The following is a 19566-nucleotide window of genomic DNA, read 5'->3' on the forward strand; positions in this document are numbered from 1 at the left end:
TACAATTTCCACTCCATTTACCATTGCAGACCATTCTGTAAATTCATCTGCTGATGACTCCCTTCTGACCTGAAGAGCCAGTGTGGAAATGGATACAATACTGTGCCATGTGGCTTCTGCATATAGCAGTGAACTAATTTGAGCATAGAACATTAGAACATAGGATGTTGTGCCAAGCCTTTAAACTAGTCTTAAGATCAATCTAACCCTTCCTTCTTCCGTTTTTCTTCCATCCATGTGGCTATCTAAGAGTCTCCTAATGTCTCCATCTCTACCCCCAACCCTGGCAGCTTGTTACATGCACCTCTCACTTACCTTGTGGGGGGGGGGGGCAAACTACCTCTAACATCCCTCTATACTTTCCTCCAGACACCTTAAAAGTTCTGCTCCCGTGTATTAACCATTTCTGTTCTAGGAAAAAAAGTGGCTGCCAGTCTACTCTATCTATGCCTCCTATCATCTACCTCTATTAAGTCACCTCTTATCCTCTTTCACTCCAAAGAGCAAAGCCCTAGCTTGCTCAAGCTACCCTCATAGGTCATGCTCTCCAATCCAGGCAAGTCTCCTCTGCATCCTCTAAAACTTCCAAATCCTTTCTGTAATGAGGCAACGAGAACTGAACAAAGTACTTCAAGTAAAATGGATTTCACAATTCCTTGAATCTTTACCATAACTCAGACCCTGACATTTTTCCCATTTTCCTCCAATGCTTGAATGTCACTCTTGTTCCTTGATAGGAAAAATAGATATGGTACTTAAGGATATTTTGCTATATCATTCCCAAATATTGTCAATAGTTTTAGCTATATGGCAATCAACACTGGTGTGCCTCAGGGGTGTGTGCTTAGCCCACTGCTCTCTCTATACCCATGACTGTGTGGCTAGGCATGGCTCAAATGCCATCTATAAATTTGCTGATGATACAACCATTGTTGGTAGAATCTCAGGTGGTGATGAGAGGGCGTACAGGAGTGAGATATGCCAACTAGTGGAGTGGTGTCGCAGCAACAACGTGGCACTCAACGCCAGTAAGACGCAGGAGCTGATTGTGGACTTCAGGAAGGATAGGATGAAGGAACACATACCAATCCTCATAGAGGGATCAGAAGTGGAAATAGTGAGCAGTTTCAAGTTCTTGGGTGTCAAGATTTCTGAGGACCTAACTTGGTCCCAACATATCGATGCAGCTATAAAGAAAGCAAGACAGTGACTATACTTCATTAGGAGTTTGAAGAAATTCGATATGCCAACAAAAACACTCAAGAACTTATATAGATATACCATGGAGAACATTCTGACAGGCTGCATCACTCTCTGGTATGGGGGTCTATTGCACAGGACTGAAAGAAGTTACAGAGGGTCGTAAATTTAGTCGGCTCCATCTTGGATACTAGGTTATAAAGTACCCAGGACATCTTCAAGGAGCAGTGTCTCAGAAAGGCAGCATCCATTATTAAGGACTTCCAGCACCCAGGGCATGCCTTTTTCTCACTGTTACCATCAGGTAGGAGATACAGAAGCCTGAAGGCACACACTCAGCGATTCAGGAACAGCTTCTTCCCCTCTGCCATCCGATTCCTAAATGGACGTTGAATCCATGAACACTACCTCACTTTTTAAATATATATTATTTGTTTTTGCATGATTTTAATTTATTCAATATATGTATACTGTAATTGATTTATTTGTTTATTTATTTTTCCTCTAGATTATGTATTGCATTGAACTGTTGCTGCTAAGTTAATAAATTTCACAACACATGCCAGTGATAATAAATCTGATTCTGATTCAATATTATATTTTCTTAATTGATTGCTGCCTTCCATTGGTTGGAAAAATATCAGGCTTACTAAGACACCGCATATCGTTTTGTTTGTTTGTCCATGTTTGTTTCAATGTGATTCAAGGACAAAGCCTGTTATATTCATGCTGCTATTAAGTGACGATTGATAGTAGAGAAGGCAGCTTGCATTTAATACAGTAAAACAAATAGCAAATTAATTATTTGATTTGATTAAGGTGGACGATTATGGCATAAGGTACTCGCTGGAGTTTAGAACAAGGAGGAAACCTCACTGAAGTACCGTATATTGAATATCGAAAGGCCTAGATTTAGTGGCCATGGAGAGGATGTTTACAATTTTGGGAGAGTCTAGGACTAGATGGTGCAGCTTTGGAATATTAGAATATCCATTTAGAACAGAGATGAGGAGGAATGTCTTCAGCCAGAAGGTGGTGAATCTGTGGAATGCAGCTGTGGAGCAAAGTCGTGTTTGAAGCAGCGGTTACTAGGTTTTGACTATTAAGAGCATCAAAGATTACAGGGAGAAGGGAAGAGAACGGGGTTGAGAGGCAAAATAAATCAGCCATGACTGAGTGGCAGAATAGATTCAATGGGCCAAATGGCCTAACTCTGTTCAAATGTCTTACGACCTTATGGAATGAAGAGTGCTATGCATTCTATCAAGTTTACCTCCTTGTGCTTTAGTTTAATATTGTATTGCAAAGTTGGATTATACCACAGGGTGGCGGTGTCTAACCATTATTGTAGGGAAACATTTGGCTACAACTGTGCCAGCAAGCTGTTCACTATTAAATTAATTCAACTCTAGAGTCAGAGTTATAAAGAATGGAAACAATAACCATAAAAATATTACTTTTTGTAATTTTCAATTTCCTGTGCAATCAAAATGTTTGAAGTGGAGCATTTTATTACACTTCCTGCCACTGTAGTGCTGCAAATAAAATCAGTTAGAAGCTGAACTTACCATAAGTAAAGTATGCAATTTCTGGAGGCAGTGCTGCCTTGGAGAGATCACTGGCATTTACGCGCATATCCACATAGTGTTGTGCTTCAGAGGCCTTCAGAAATGCAATAAATCTTGCCGTGAATGAGGCAACAAAGATAGACAACATCCCAAAATCTAGAATGTTCCACAGATGCATGACATACTCTTTGGGTCCTTCTGCCCAAATTTCTTTGCATTCTGTCCATATCATACCTGAGTACAAGAAATATATCCTTATTAAGAGAAGTCTGAAGAAAACCCTTCCTTCTAAAGCAACCTCAAATGTTTATATACATCAGTAGTCACAGTTAGTCTGTACACATTTAAGCTTGGAGCAGGTTGTTTGATCAGCGGGGTAGAGAGACAGATCTGTATGCATTTTACATGTAGAAAATGTTTCCAGTTACTCTTTGCCTCATACTAGACTGGAAAAGAGCCAGGCTGTTCTTCTTGGTGACTGGTACACAACTGGTGGTCCACCACACAAAAAGAAAGAGGTTAACAGCTGTTTCAGGTTAAACGTACTCTGGGAAGCAGATGGATTCTTTAGCAGCCACTGGAATGTACTCACCCCCCCCCCCCCCCCCCACCCCACCCCGCTGTTGCTTTCTCTGAGCCTCCATCTGCAAGTTAGCATTGGTCTGCTTCAGACCTGCCCTTGGTTACCTTCAATGTGTGAGCTGCTGATGGACTGCAATGGTGCTGTCAGCTCGTGTAATGAGGTCTGAGGCTTGAGACTTCATTTCGGCTGCCCTTAGGTCAGCCGGCTGGGCGTAACCTGTCCAATTTCTATTCTGAATCTTCTGATGCAATTATTCACATTAGATGGAACTTCTGTCCTTGAGTATGACAGAAACTAAACTATATTTGATCATTATGAACTAATTCAATAATTAATGCATGTCACATATGTGCGTACCTCATAAGAAATACAATAATGTATTGTGTAATATACCTGTATTATAGCACTTTAACATTGAAAATGACGTTACTTTACAGAATTCAATAGAGCAAACCTCAAATAGTCTCTGACTCTCAATACAGGAGCCCCTCAGGGCTGCGTACTGAGTCCCCTCTTTGACTCCCTGTAAACCCACGAATGTATCGCCACCCACAGCTTCAATCTGCTAATTATATTTGGTGACGACACTACATCGATTGGCCTTATCTCAAACAATAACAAGGTGGCCTACAGGGAAGAAGTCATCTCTCTGACACAGTGGTGTCAAGAAAACAACCTCTCCCTCAAGTTTGCAAAAACAAAGAAGCTGGTTGTGGATTACAGGATGAGTGGAGATGGGCTAACCCCTATTGACATCAATGGATCTGGGGTTGAGAGGGTAAACAGCTTCACATTCCTTGGCATCCACATCACCAAGGACCTCACATGGTCTATACATACTAGCTGTGTGGTGAAAAAGGCACAACAGCACCTCTTTCACCTGAGATGGTTGAGGAAGTTTGGTATGGGCCCCCAAATCCTAAGAATTTTCTACAGGGATACAACTGAGAGCATCCTGACTGGCTGCATTACTGCCTGGTATGGGAAGTGTACCTCCCTAAATCGCAGGATTCTGCAGAGTGTTGTGGACATCCCAGCGCATCTGTACATGTGAACTTCTCATGATTTGGGACATTTACAAAGACAGGTGTGTAAAAAGGGCCCATAGGATCACTGGGGAGCCAAGTCATCCCAACCACAAACTGTTCCAGCTGCTACCATCCGGGAAGTGGTACCGCAGCATAAAAGCCAGGACCAACAGGCTCCGACAGCTTCTTCCACCAGGCCATCAGACTGATGAACTCACACTGATCTGAGTGTACTCTATATTACATTGACTGTTCTATTTATTATAAATGACAATGATTGCACATCGCACATTCAGATGGAGATGTAATGTAAAGATTTTTACCCCTCATGTATGTGAAGGATGTAAGAAATAAAGTCAATTCAATACAATTACTCAACCCATCTTTTATGTGTTTGGCTAGCTTGAAGGATATTTTTCAAATTTCTCACATTTCCAATTCCTGCATATATATATATATATATATGATTCCGCAGAGACAGTGCTGAAAGTCAGTACTGAACCTATGCCCCTGGAATTGGCTTTTGAAAAGACCCATACTCAGCACTTCAAAAGCAGCTTCTTTCCCTCTTCAATCAGATTTCTGAAGAGTCTATGAATCCTTGAACATTACCTCATTCATTTTTTGCACTATTTATTAATTGTAACTTAAAGTAATTTCATGTCTTTATTTTATATAACTTCATGCTGCAAAACAACAAATTTCACAACATATGAAGAGATAATAAACCTGAATCTGATTCTAAATTTAATGTACTGGGAGTGATGACTTTGGCAGTGAGTAGATTAAAAGTGGGTTTTTTAATATGACTAGTTAAATGAACTACCATTTCATTCTCCAGTTGGACAGGTCACCATTTTTTTTTACAGTCACACAAGTAAATCCCTCACAAGTACAGAGACAAATATCTGATTGAATTCCATATTTAAGTTTGCTGTTGTTGGCCAAATCAAAGGTGACGACGAAGCAGTTAAAAGGAGGGAGATTGAAAATCTGGCTGAGTGATGCTACAACAACCTCTCACTCAAGGTCAGCAAGACAAGACTAAGGAGCAGGAAACCAGAGGTCCTCATCAGGGATCAGAGGTTCAGCAACTGTAAGTTCCTTGGTGTTACCATTTCAGAAGATCTGTCCTGGGTCCAGCATGTAAGTGCTATTACAAAGAAAGCACGGCATGTCATTTAAAATTTTGACAAACTTCTATAGATGTGCGGTGGAAAGTATATTGACTGGTTGTATCATGGACCGGTAGGGGAACACCAATGCCTTTAAACAGGAAATCTTGCAAAAAACAGTGGATACAGCCAAGACATTGAGCACACGTAGATGGAGTGCTGTCTCAGGAAAGCAGTTTACATTAGCAAGGACCACCGCCTTCCAGGCCATGATCTCTTCTTGCTGCTGCCATCAGGAAGAAGGTACAGGAGCCTCAGGACCAAAACCACCAGGTTGAGGAACAGTTATTACCCCACAACCATCAGGCTCTTGAACCAAAGGGGATAACTTCACTCTCTCCATCACTGAACTGCTCCCACAACCTATGGGCTTGCTTTCTTGATATTTATTGCTTGCATGTCTGTTTGTTTGTTTGTTTATTTATTATTATGTTGTTTTTATTTCCTCATTTTATATGTGCACAGTTTGTTGTCTTTTGCACGTTTGTTGTGTCCATTGTATTGGACGTGGTCTTTCACTGATTCTGTTGTGTTTCTTGTATTTACTGTGACTACCTGGAGGAAAGTGAATCTCAGGGTTCTTGATAATAAATTTATGTTGAAATTTGATTAGATTTTTACTGGGACCTGACTGAAGCATGCCCAAATGAAGCAGGTTGATTATTCTCAGCTGGAGGAAGTGATCTGTCAGAGTAAAATAAGTAAAAGGACCCTCTGGGCTCTGGGAATTAAGTTGTGAACTCCCCAAGCTTGTCCAACATTCTCTCATTTCACTTTGGAATCCGCGAACCTAACAGCGGACGGGAAGAAAAATCACCTGTATACTCCAAAACCTTCCACACTTTTCATACTCACTAACATTGCAAGTCTCACTTCTCAGACCTCATACCTTGCATAATTTTGTTATTTAGAAGCCACCCTGTGACCAGGCAGCTTGGTTTGTAAAACAGTGCCCAGGGTGAATAAATCGGGATATGGTGAATGAAACACCTTATCAGGAAACTGGGACACTCATGCCACGCATAACAAGTTGAGTGTTCAGGAATGGAAAATTGTTCCTTTCAGAAAGGTTTCTTGCTGGCAATGGGGATTATGGAAGGTTCCAGGGGAGCATTTATGATGGTGTGCATTGGTGGCAATGCGAATGGGTCTTAGTGCCTCTTCATGGGACTTTGCCCAAGCAAAGAAAGAAAGAAAGAAACTGTAGACATTCCCAGTTGAAACTCTGCATCAGGACTCAAAGTGGAAAGGGAGTTCGGAGGAGAGATGTCGCCTTGATGCAGGTTTTAAAATGTGAAGCATCAACATTTTCTTTCTTCCAAAGAGGCTGCTTGACACACAGAGATTCTTCAGCAGATAGTCGGTTGCTCCAGATTCTGAAATCTGACGTCTCTATGTTTCCTTGGTCCGTGAAGGTGGTTTGGTCATTTCCCTTCCACAATGTTGATTGAAACCCGGGGATTTTCCTAATGGAACCAGCTGCAGCATGGAGTGTCACAGTGGAGTAGAGGTTAAAGGCCAGATGACTCTGATATCTAGAGATAATGATAATTTGAAGCTTAACTTGTGGGTGCAACTTGGTGGCAGCCTCCATTGTGAAGAAAAGTTGCCTACAAAATTGCTCTTTAGCATTAAAGTGGAGGCGCTTATTGAAGACCTTAGGAGGAGATGATCTCTTGCAGGATACTCTATTTCTTCCTGTAAGATAGCAGCACTATTAGATTGCTGCAACTCACTTTGCTAATATTATTTGCATATTAGAGCCAGATATTCCAGTGGATGCCATGAAGTAGAAATAACTCGCATTAATTAATCACAGTATACAAAATGTATCACCACTACTCTATGAAATTTGGTTCCTTTGACCTTGTACTTTTTGCAAATGAAAATGCATTTTTAGTCCAGGTTTTCCCACTTGGTTTGGTGGACCCTGTAAGAACGTTCCTGACAGTTGTGTACAGATAGGTGTGCCCATGTCTGCAAACGTGAATGGACTTGGTGCGGAAGTCAATTATTCTGACATGCCCTGTTTCATGCAGGAACAAATTAATCATTACTATGTGCAACTTGTTTTTGTAAAAAGCCAACAACCTAATTGTTTGTCAGCCATTAATGAATCCCCATGAAATCCCCACTCCTGATGAAGGGTTTTGGCCCGAAACGCTGTCACTACCTCTTCCCATAGATGCTGTCTGGCTTGCTGAGTTCTGCCAGCATTTTGTGTTTTTATTTATTTCCAGCATCTGCAGATTCACTCGTGTTCCCCATGATAACAAGCCTGTTGTGACGACTTAGTGGAGAGCTGCTGTGTCTCTCAATATATATATATATATATATATATATAGTAACCATTTACCAGAATCACAAATCTGAAAGCATAGATTAATAGAAATAAATGTCTTTTGTATAGTTTGTTCAGCCTAATGTGTTAAGTATCCCTCAACGATCCTTTTTTGTTCCTTAAGGAAGAATTCCCACTTGGAAACTCGTTGATGTTCATTAAAAACCTCTTTGTCATGGGAATATAGAGAACAAATGAAGAGTGACAGAAATGAGAGAAAGGGAAAATGTGACATGATTCCTTGAATATAACATGTGAAACACCTGCAGAAGGCTGACAGTAACTCAATAGAGACACTTAAGGATACGGAACAGTGCAGGCCTTTTGGCCCACAATGTTGTCCCAATATTTTACATAAACATACTCTAACAGGGATCTCAGCTGTCCAAGAGTATCTGACAACTTAAATTAACGTAATGAGTTGCTTTCGTAATCTGAATACATATTATTTTGTAGAGAAGAATACCATACCTGTTATCATTATGAGGACTAGACTATCAATATAAACTTCCCAGTCCTACCAGTAAGTGCTTGAAGACAAAGTTAACATATGACTGCGTTGGATCTGAATTGCGGTTGGTGCGATCCAGTGCCCTTGCAGCTGAAGAAATATCTTTTGTTGATGGAGTTTATAACTCCAAAAAGTTACATGAAAAAATATAAATAGCAAAGGAGACAGGTGTTAAAAGTTCAGTTTATAGGTTTAGATGCTACTTGCCACTAGAATAATAGAAGATCATTACAAAGCAATAAACTATTATCTGAAAACATCTGAAATAAACCAACACACACAAAGTTGTTGGAAGAACTCAGCAGCATCTATGGAGCTGAATAAACAGTTCGCCTTTCAAGCCAAGACCCTTCATCAGGATTGGAAAGGGAAACTAAAAGCCAAAGTAAGAATGTAGGGGAGGGGAGGCATGTGAACTGGCAGATGATAGGTGATAAACAATTTGTACTACACCATTGTTTTTACAGTGGAATAAGTCAAGGAATCTAACTAATACTAAAACCAGTAATATAAAACCTGAGTTTTCTAAGAAAAAAATTAGTCAGCTTATATAACTTAAAATAAATACAGTTTGACCTTAACTCTGTGGCCATTTGTGCACTGCCCTCCTTGTGAATGCTATTATTGGTTATGAATGTGGTCAATGAAGTCAGGCAAGATCATTCAGTGTCAGTAAAATTTAGATCATAATTTACTATTATACACTATTATTTAATATTTCATGTTATTTTAGGTATACTATATCTGCTATAGTTTAGTACGATGCTAAGGTAGGTATTGTATATTGTTCATTGTATACATACAATTACAATATTTAAAAAGTGAGAAATTGAAAGTGGTTTTCAGAGGACCTGAATGTTCTTGCACATGAATCATTAAAAGTTCATACAGTGTGAAGGTACCTCAACCAATTAAAAAGGCTAAAAATTATTACAAAACTATTTGTGCAGAAAAGCAGAGATATCATGTTCTACTTTTAAAGGGCACTGCTGAGATCTTATCTGGAATATTATCTATGCATCTGGTATCACAACCTGAGAAAGGATGTGCATGCAATAGAGGAAGTGCTATAAAGATTCACCAGAATGGTACACTGAAGAGAGATTAAGCAGATATAGTTCATACTCTCCAGTTTAGAAGAATGGCCAGTGAGCTCAATGAAATATGCATAATTCTTATTGAGCTTAATATTTCCCCCGCTGGAGTATCTGGAACCTGGGGTCACAGTATCAAATTAACAAGTTGGCTATTTAGCGCTGAGAATAAAGAGAAACTTCTTCACACAGAGGAATTCTATACAGTCAATGAGGCAGAGATTAAATAAGACTTTGGATATTCAGGATGGAAGGAGAATCTGGAAAATTTTTATCAGTTTTACAATGGCTCCAATATTCTACCTGCTTCCATTTCTATTTCTTATGCTCCTATGATTAAACAAAAGCAAAATCAACTGTAAAAGACAAATGAAAATATTTTAAACATCACGTTTAGCATTTTTCATTTAAAAAGACAATACTTTACCTAGAATCCATTTCATTATTAACAATTCAGTCCAGGTAAATGTTGTTGTTTTCACTCTGAAGATCTGTCTTGGGTTGTCTGTGTCAGTTTCATTGGGCAAATTCTTTACACCTTCAAATCTGTCCGATGCATTCAACACCAGAAGTCCTAGAAAGATGGTGAATGAAACTGCATGTGCTACAAACTTCATAAAAGGACTTCTTAAAATTTGTCCCAGCTGAAAACAAAAAAGCATCAAGAAATGTATGATGGTAAGCAAAAAGAGATTGAATTCTTTATATTATTTGTAGATGGGGCTATGTTATCAGTCATAGATCTTATTCAAAGTACACTAGTTCTAACATTCACATACAAGGATCACACATGTAAAAGAAAGAAGATGATTTTTAATATGTTTTTTTTATTGGTAATGCATTATCTTTTTAACCATTGAAGAAACATTTAAAGAACGTTGCTAAAAGGCAAAACTGATGCCACAGGAAAGCAACACTGATATCAAATGGTGTAATGGTTTCAAGTACTCCTTCGAGGATACAAGGCTTGTCGGGAGAGACAGAGAATGCTAAAGTAAAGGGGACAGGATAGTTGTGATGTGCCAACAGGTTTTTTCTTTGTTTTCTCTGAGGATCTCTTTCACATATAAAGAGCATAATATCCACATCAAATCAATGGTTGTTCTTTTACAGATACAAGAGACTGCAAGTGCTGGAATCTGAAGCGACAAATGATCTAGCAGTGCTACTCAGCAAAGCGAGCAGCATGAGAGCAAATAAATCGTTGATGACCTGTGTCAAAACCCTGCAGCAGGACTGAGAGAGGAGAGGCATGGTGGCCAGCATGGACAGGAGAAGGGGAATGGTGAGAAAGGATTCTGGACTGAGGCGAGTGTAGGATGACAGGACTGAGAGAGGAGAGGCACGGTGGCCAGCATGGACAGGAGAAGGGGAATGGTGAGAAAAGGATTCTGGACTGAGGCGAGTGTAGGATGACAGGACTGAGAGAGGAGAGGCACGGTGGCCAGCACGGACAGGAGAAGGGGAATGGTGAGAAAGGATTCTGGACTGAGGCGAGTGTAGGATGACAGGACTGAGAGAGGAGAGGCACGGTGGCCAGCACGGACAGGAGAAGGGGAATGGTGAGAAAGGATTCTGGACTGAGGCGAGTGTAGGATGACAGGACTGAGAGAGGAGAGGCACGGTGGCCAGCACGGACAGGAGAAGGGGAATGGTGAGAAAAGGATTCTGGACTGAGGCGAGTGTAGGATGACAGGACTGAGAGAGGAGAGGCACGGTGGCCAGCACGGACAGGAGAAGGGGAATGGTGAGAAAAGGATTCTGGACTGAGGCGAGTGTAGGATGACAGGACTGAGAGAGGAGAGGCACGGTGGCCAGCACGGACAGGAGAAGGGGAATGGTGAGAAAAGGATTCTGGACTGAGGCGAGTGTAGGATGACAGGACTGAGAGAGGAGAGGCACTGTGGCCAGCACGGACAGGAGAAGAGGAATGGTGAGAAAAGGATTCTGGACTGAGGCGAGTGTAGGATGACAGGACTGAGAGAGGAGAGGCATGGTGGCCAGCATGGACAGGAGAAGGGGAATGGTGAGAAAAGGATTTAGGACTGAGGCGAGTGTAGGGTGACAGGACTGAGAGAGGAGAGGCACGGTGGCCAGCACGGACAGGAGAAGGGGAATGGTGAGAAAAGGATTCTGGACTGAGGCGAGTGTAGGATGACAGGACTGAGAGAGGAGAGGCACGGTGGCCAGCACGGACAGGAGAAGGGGAATGGTGAGAAAAGGATTCTGGACTGAGGCGAGTGTAGGGTGACAGGACTGAGAGAGGAGAGGCACGGTGGCCAGCACGGACAGGAGAAGGGGAATGGTGAGAAAAGGATTCTGGACTGAGGCGAGTGTAGGGTGACAGGCAGGTGGTGTCAGGTGAGGGAGGTGAGGGGATGGAGATGGAAGGCGATGGCAGATGAGTGATAGATGGAGGCAGACAAAAAGAAAGAGGAAAAAGAAAAAAAATCAACAGATGAAGCAAGGTAGGAGGGGGAGGTTTGTGAAAATGGGAGACAGGGCCTGCAGGGAGATAAGCAGGAATACAAAATGCTACCAGAAGCGGGTCTCGAGAAGTAAAGGTGAGAATGGGTTGCATTTGGGGAGAGTGGAGTGGTTGGAACCAGATGGGGGAGGGGAGCATGGGAGGTAGGGATGGGGAAATCCCATTTGTGAAGTGAGTGGATGGAGTGGGGGCGGGGGGTAGGGGACAAAGATGGATGAAGGGAGCCGTAGGGTGAGTGGGAAACAGACAAAATAGGAGGACTGGGGGATTTTAGAATGCATTGGGGGTTAGGGGGTAAGTGATATGGAGAGGGGTAAGGAGAGGGAGAAGGATATGAAATAAAAAATTTGGAGTACCTAAAATTGGAGAACTCAATATACATTTCATTAGGTTGTAAACTACCCAGGCAGAGTGCAAGGTGTTGCTCCTCTGGTTTGTGTTGGGCTTCATCCTGCAGTAGGACAGGTCAGTGTGGGAATGGGGAGGGAAGTGGAAATGGTGGACAACTGGGAGCTTGGGATGACCATGGCAGACTGGGCATAGGTGTTCTATGAAACAGGGTCGGAGGAGATGCAAGTGAAACTTTGTCCCACTTGAAAAGACTGTTCAGGTCTCTGGATGGTAGTGAAGGAGGAGGTGTAAGGACAAGTATAACATGTACTGTGTCAGGGGAAACTGCCAGGAGTAGGGGAGGGATGAGTGAACCAAGGAGTCATGGAGGGTGCCGTCACTGTGGAAGGCGGAAAGGGTGGGGAGGAGAGGATGTGGGATTATGTTGCAGCTATGCACAGGCTCTTGGGGTGAAAGGTAAGGGCAAGTAGAATATCTCCGTTCTGTCTGTGAGGAGGTGGTGTGAGAGAAGAAGTATGAGAAACAGAAGAAATGTGAGATCAGACTCCATTAAAAACCACAGAAGCCGCACTCCTTGAAAGAAGGAGGACATTTCAGGTGTCCTAGAACAGAAAGAACTATCTTGAGTGTAAATGCATTGAAGAGGGAGAAACCGGGAGAAAGGAAGGGTGTCGCTGTAAGAGACAGGATGAGAAGAGGTGTATTGTAGGTAGTGAAGGGAATCAGTGGGTTTATATAGTAAATATTAGTGGACAGTTTGTCTCCTGAGAGGGAGGTAGTGAGATCCAGGAAAGGGAGAGGACTATCAGAAATGGTCCACATGAATTTGGTGGCAAAGGTGTGAAAAATTACTGAGTTCTGTTCAGGTGCAGGAAGCAGTACCAATGCAGTCATCAATGTGACAGAGAACGTATTGGGTGTGGTACCAGAGGAGGTTTGGAACAGGGACTGTTCCAAGTAGCCAACAAAAAGGCAGGCATTCTTGGGGCCCATGTGTGTATCCATGGCTACACCTTTGCTTTTAGAGGAGTCAAAAGACAAGTTGTTTAAGGTAAGAACAAGTTCAGACAGTCAGATGAGAATGTTGGTAAAGGGAATGGCCATCCCAAGTTCCCACTTGCCAACCATTTCCACTCCCTTCTCCATTCCCACATTGACCTGTTTATGCTTGGTCTTCTCTATTGCGAGGATGAAGCCAAACAAACTGGAAGAACAAGATCTTATACAGTATTTCATCTGGGTAGTTATGAACTTAATATGTAATTGAGTTCTCTAATTCCAGGAACTCCTTCCCTTCTTAGCCACTTTTCTGCCACCCCCTGTCCTTCACCTTCTGATCCTTCAGTGCTTCCATTTTTGCCCCCCTTCCTACCCTCCCCAAGCTCTACTTCACCCTTCTTTATGCCCTTCCCTTTCCTGGCTCATCCACAATCCTCACACACAGGTTCCCCCCCACCTCCCACTTATCTTTATCTGCTCCATTGGTACTTTGTGTTCCTCTTTATCTCCCTCCAGCAGCTTTCTCCAATCTGCACACACCTCTCCCCCCACCTTGCGCCATCTTTTTTTCCTCCCCCCTCTCTTTGTCTGCTTCTATCATTCACCTGCCACAATCTTCTAACTCCATCCTGCTCACCTCCTCTACCTGCCTGTCATTTTACATGCCTCCTCAGTCCACCCATCACCTCTGAATCCCTTCTTGCCACTTCTCATCTCCCCTCTCTGCTGGCCATCGTGCCTCTCCTCTCTCAGTTCTACCCGAAATGATGACAATTCATTTCTTCCCACAATGCCACTCGATGGGCTGGGGTTCCTCCAGTAGATTGCTTGTTATGATGGTAATCTTGTCTTTAGGTAACAGGTTACTGAAATTCAAAACATAATGTCTTGTTGTTCTGAACTTAAGCAATAACAAAGAAACACAATCTTGTGAAAAAATAGTCGGTAAAAAAGTGAAGATTAGGCATGTGGTTTGGAAACATAACTGAGAAACTAGAGGTGAGGAAGATGCTTCTCCCAAACAAATTGGAGAATGGTGACACAAAACATTATGTCTAAGTGTTAACAATTTAGGCTATCTGCATTGGTATCTTAGTAGCTGTATGCTAAATAGTTAAATCTACTTAGTGAGTTCTGATAAAGGGTTTTGGCATGGAATGTCAATTGTTTATTTCTCTCCACAGAGGCTGCCTGACCTGCTGAGTTCCTTCAGTACTTTGTGTGTGTTTCTCCAGTTAAATCTATTGTTAGTTTGTTTTGAGGACTGAATAGAAAATTTTACAAGGACATTCCTTGGATACTAGGTGAGTTAAAAATAGGTTGGGGGCTAAATCAGATAAGTATCTAGCCTTGCCAGGAGGCTTCCTTGGCTGTTGAAAGGCAGAATTTGCAGAAATGTTGGCTGCGTTTTTTTTTAATCCTCTTATAGAATTATATTCAGCTACCTGAGAATGAGTATTTGATCTTTTTCCCCCAGGTCTAATCCAATCACTGCCACAAAAATATAAACTCGAATCACAGTATTGAACTGTTCAGGAGGAAGCTCCAAATACTTATCCAGGTAGGGCAGTTTGCTGAGTAATATCACATGTGAGTTCATATCGGGTATTACTCAGTAACTCACCTTACCTGGATGAAGTTTTGTGCTGAGTTGTATAAAAATATATAAAAATAAAAAACTATAAAAATAAAAGAGAAGTATAACATAGCAAAGATGAGCGGGAAACTGGAGGACTGGGAAGCTTTTAAAGAGCAACAGAAGATAACAAAAAAGGCAATACACCAAGAAAAAATGAGGTACGAAGGTAAACTAGCCAAGAATATAAAGGAGGATAGTAAAAGCTTCTTTAGGTATGTGAATAGCAAAAAAATAGTTAAGACCAAAATTGGACCATTGAAGACAGAAACGGGTGAATTTATTATGGGGAACAAGGAAATGGCAGATGAGTTGAACAGGTACTTTGGATCTGTCTTCACTAGGGAAGACACAAACAATCTCCCAGATGTAATAGTTGCCAAAGGAACTAGGGTAAAGGATGAACTGAATGAAATTTATATTAGGCAAGAAATGGTGTTGGATAGACTGTTGAGGCTGAAGGCTGATAAGTCCCCAGGACCTGATGGTCTGCATCCCAGGGTACTTAAAGAGGTGGCTCTAGAAATCATGGATGCATTGGTAATCGTTTTCCAATGTTCTATAGATTCAGGAACAGTTCCTGCTGATTGGAGGGTGGCTAATGTTGTCCCACTTTTCAAGAATGGAGGGAGAGAGAAAACAGGGAATTATAGACCGGTTAGCCTGACGTCAGTGGTGGGAAAGATGCTGGAGTCAATTATAAAAGAGGAAATTATGACACATTTAGATAGCAGTAGAAGGATCAGTCCGAGTCAGCATGGATTTATGAAGGGAAAATCATGCTTGACTAATCTTCTGGAGTCTTTTGAGGATGTAACTATGAAAATGGACCAGGGAGAGCCAGTGGATGTAGTGTACCTGGACTTCCAGAAAGCTTTTGATGAAGTCCCACATAGGAGATTAGTGGGCAAAATTAGGGCACATGGTATTGGGGGCAGAGTACTGACATGGATTGAAAATTGGCTGGCTGACAGGAAACAAAGAGTAGCGATTAACGGGTCCCTTTTGGAATGGCAGGCTGTGACCAGTGGGGTACCTCAAGTTTCGGTGCTAGGAATGCAGCTGTTTACAATATACATTAATGATTTAGATGAAGGGATTAAAAGTAACATTAGCAAATTTGCTGATGACACAAAGCTGGGTGGCAGTGTGAAATGTCAGGAAGATGTTATGAGAATGCAGGGTGACTTGGACAGGTTGGGTAAGTGGGCAAATGTATGGCAGATGCAGTTTAATGTGGATAAATGTGAGGTTATCCACTTTGGTGGCAAGAACAGGAAGGCAGATTACTATCTAAATGGAGTCAAGTTAGGAAAAGGGGAAGTACAACGAGATCTAGGTGTTCTTGTACATCAGTCAATGAAAGCAAGCATGCAGGTAGAGCAGGCAGGGAAGAAAGCTAATGGCATGCTGGCTTTTTTAACAAGAGGAATTGAGTATAGGAGTAAAGAGGTCCTTCTGCAGCTGTACAGGGCCCTGGTGAAACCCCACCTGAAGTACTGTGTGCAGTTTTGGTCTCCAAATTTGAGGAAGGACATTCTTGCTATTGAGGGAGTGCAGCGTAGGTTCACAAGGTTAATTCCCGGAATGGCGGGACTGTCATATGTTGAAAGATTGGAGCGACTGGGCTTGTATACACTGGAACTTAGAAGGATGAGAGGGGATCTGATTGAAACATATAAGATTATTAAGGGATTGGACACACTGGAGGCAGGAAGCATGTTCCCGCTGATGGGTGAGTCCAGAACTAGAGGCCACAGTTTAAGAATAAGGGGTAGGCCATTTAGAACTGAGATGCGGAAAAACTTTTTCACCCAGAGAGTGGTGGATATGTGGAATGCTCTGCCCCAGAAGGCAGTGGAGGCCAAGTCTCCGGATGCATTCAAGAGAGAGTTAAATAGAGCTCTTATAGATAGTGGGGTCAAGGGATATGGGGAGAGGGCAGGAACGGGGTACCGATTGGGTATGATCAGCCATGATCACAGTGAATGGCGGTGCTGGCTAGAAGGGCCGAATGGCCTACTCCTGCACCTACTGTCTATTGTCTATTGAGTTGCACCTGGCCTAACATGACTCCATCCTGCTCAAACCTGAATCTTTTATCAAAATACACACCCTGTTCAACTGTAAAGAGGCTCCAAGGGTGTATATTCTTAAAGGAAGGATGTTAACAAAGGATTAGAGGATAGGAAATAAAAATACAAAATGCTGACAGAACTCAGCAGGCCAGACAGCATCTATGGGAGGAGGTAGTGACGACGTTTCGGGCCGAAACCCTTCATCAGGAGTGAAGTAACATGGGATGGTCGAGGGGGGATAAGAAGTAGGGGGAGGGATGAAGTAGGGAGCTGGGAAGTGATAGGCTGGAGGGAAATGGGCTAGGGGGAAGGTGGAGAATTATGGGAAATAAAAGAGAAATAAAGGTAGGGCTGGGGTGAGATTATGGTGAGGGGGGAAAAAAGAGAGAGAAAGAGAACCAGACAAAAATTATAGATAGGGATGGGGTAAGGGGGGAGCAGGGGTATCAACGGAGGTCTGTGAGTTGAATGTTCATGCCGGCAGGTAGGAACTATTAGGAAATATTACACACTGTTTGAGAAAGGGGAAAAGAGAAACCTGGCAATTGCAGAATGGTCATTTCAATATTGGTGGTACAAAACCTTTCAAAAATTATATTTCAGGAAGAAATTAATAGCCATATGGAGTAGCAGATTCTAATAAAGTATAACTGGCAACAGGTTTGTCTTTGACGAAACATGTTTAATGAGTTGGACTAAGAAGTTTGATAGCACCATGCAGAAGATGGATGGGAATGATGTCATTGGCTTTGAAAAAATGTCTGTTAAGATACCACATATAAGGCTTGCTGACAAATATGTAACAAATTGGATGCCAAAGTATCTGAGGGCTAGAAAATAGGGAATTTTGTTGTATCAAATTATATGTAGTGTTTAAGAAATTAAACTCAGACAGGGTTTTTAGGAATATAAATAAAAGAAGGAAGGATTTAAATAGGGAATCAGAAGGGGCTAAAGGGGTCATAATATGGCCTTTGTGAGTGGTATTAAGGAAACCCCAAGGGTATTTTATATGTACATTAAAAGGAAGAGCATAGCTAGATAAAGGGTAAGATGAAGGAGGACCATGGAGAAAGGAGGAAAATTATGTCAGGAGCCACTGGGTGAGATATTAAATACAATGGTATTGACCAACGACATGGAGTATAGTGAGATCAGTGTGGTGTAGACTACTACCATCGAGCATGTTGCTATGAAGGAGGTGGTTTTGGGTTCCTGAAGAACATTAAGGTAGTTATGATGTATAACCTGAGGGGATCTATTCTGAGTTATTGAGAGAAGTAATTAAGAGAGGAGATTGCTGAAGTCCTGGCAGAGATCTTTGTCAGCACTTTAGCCAAAGATGAGGTGTCAGAGGTTAGGAGAATAGCCAATGTTGTTCCTTTGTTTAAGAAAGGCAATATGAATAATGCAAAAATTAAAGGTAGGTGAACCATACATCTGGGAAGCTATTGGAAAGAAATTACTTACATTAGGAAAGGCATGGGCTTATTAGGGATAGTAATGATGGTTTTGTGTGGGGCTATTCATATCTTATAAATTTCATTGCATTTCATGAGGGGGTGACATAGATGACTGATAAGGGTAGACAGTGAATATTGTCTATGTGGACTTTTAAAAGGCACTTTACAAGGTCGCTATGGTAAGATTATTTAGAAGATTAAGTCACATGGGATCCAAGTTGATATAGCACATTGGTTTCTCTGTCTGGAGATCTATGACCAGTTGTGCTTTCCTCTATATTGGAGAAGTCAAACACAGTTAGAAAACTGCTTTGCAGAACATCCATATTCAGTGTGAGGTGCAACCCTGTGTTCTCTGTCGCTTGCCATTTTATATTCTCATCCCACCGCCACTCTGAGGCCCAAGGCAAGCTTGAGGAGCATCATCTCATCTTCCGACTGTGCACACTGCAGCTTTCTGGACTCAATACTGAATTTTACAAGTTCAGCTAACTTGATTTCTTTGTCATTAGTCTTCCATCTGTGATATTAGCCCAGCTTGTTTGTGTTTTTTTCTTTTCTCTTTGAGACGGAGGACATGCTCAGCCTGTTCTACCAGGGATTTCTTCCCCTCTGCATTTCTCAACTCCCATATTCTTTCGTGTATGTGCCTTTGTCTACATTCTCACCACCTAATTGCTCCGATTCACCCTCTTACATGGTAACCTGTTTACAGCTTCTCCCCAAGCCCACCCTAATTTTACCCCCTCAGAGACCACTTCCCTTCCCCACCATCCCTGGCACTATACAAGCTTCTTTTGTCTCCTTTTCAACTTTAAAGAAAGGATTCCTGAACTGAAACTGTTTTTCTTCCCACAGATACAGCTTGGTTTGCTGGGTATTTCTAAATTAGTATGAGCAACACTACTAATGAAAAGTTATAAAAGATACCAACACAAAGAGCCCATATTGTGGCTGCAAAGACTACTACCATTTTTGAGATGTGTTAAGGCGATAGACTTCTGATAAAAGGGAACTATACAAATCGCTGGATAAATTTCATAGTCTCCTC

The 19566-nt window shown here is 41.9% G+C and overlaps 1 protein-coding gene across 1 annotated transcript in view; it reads right to left on the minus strand.

Moving 5' to 3' along the window:
- LOC140739307 (short transient receptor potential channel 7) overlaps positions 1-19566 on the minus strand; it is a 246136-nt gene that overhangs the window by 20607 nt on the left and 205963 nt on the right. Inside the window, exons 5-6 of the mRNA XM_073067474.1 lie at positions 9928-10144; positions 2769-3002 (exon numbers count right to left, since the gene is read on the minus strand). Of these exons, the coding sequence (XP_072923575.1) occupies positions 2769-3002; positions 9928-10144 (451 nt within the window). The remainder of the gene's footprint in view (positions 1-2768; positions 3003-9927; positions 10145-19566) is intronic.

Source organism: Hemitrygon akajei, chromosome 15 (genome assembly GCF_048418815.1).
Source record: "Hemitrygon akajei chromosome 15, sHemAka1.3, whole genome shotgun sequence".
In the NCBI taxonomy this organism is placed as follows: Eukaryota; Metazoa; Chordata; class Chondrichthyes; order Myliobatiformes; family Dasyatidae; genus Hemitrygon; species Hemitrygon akajei.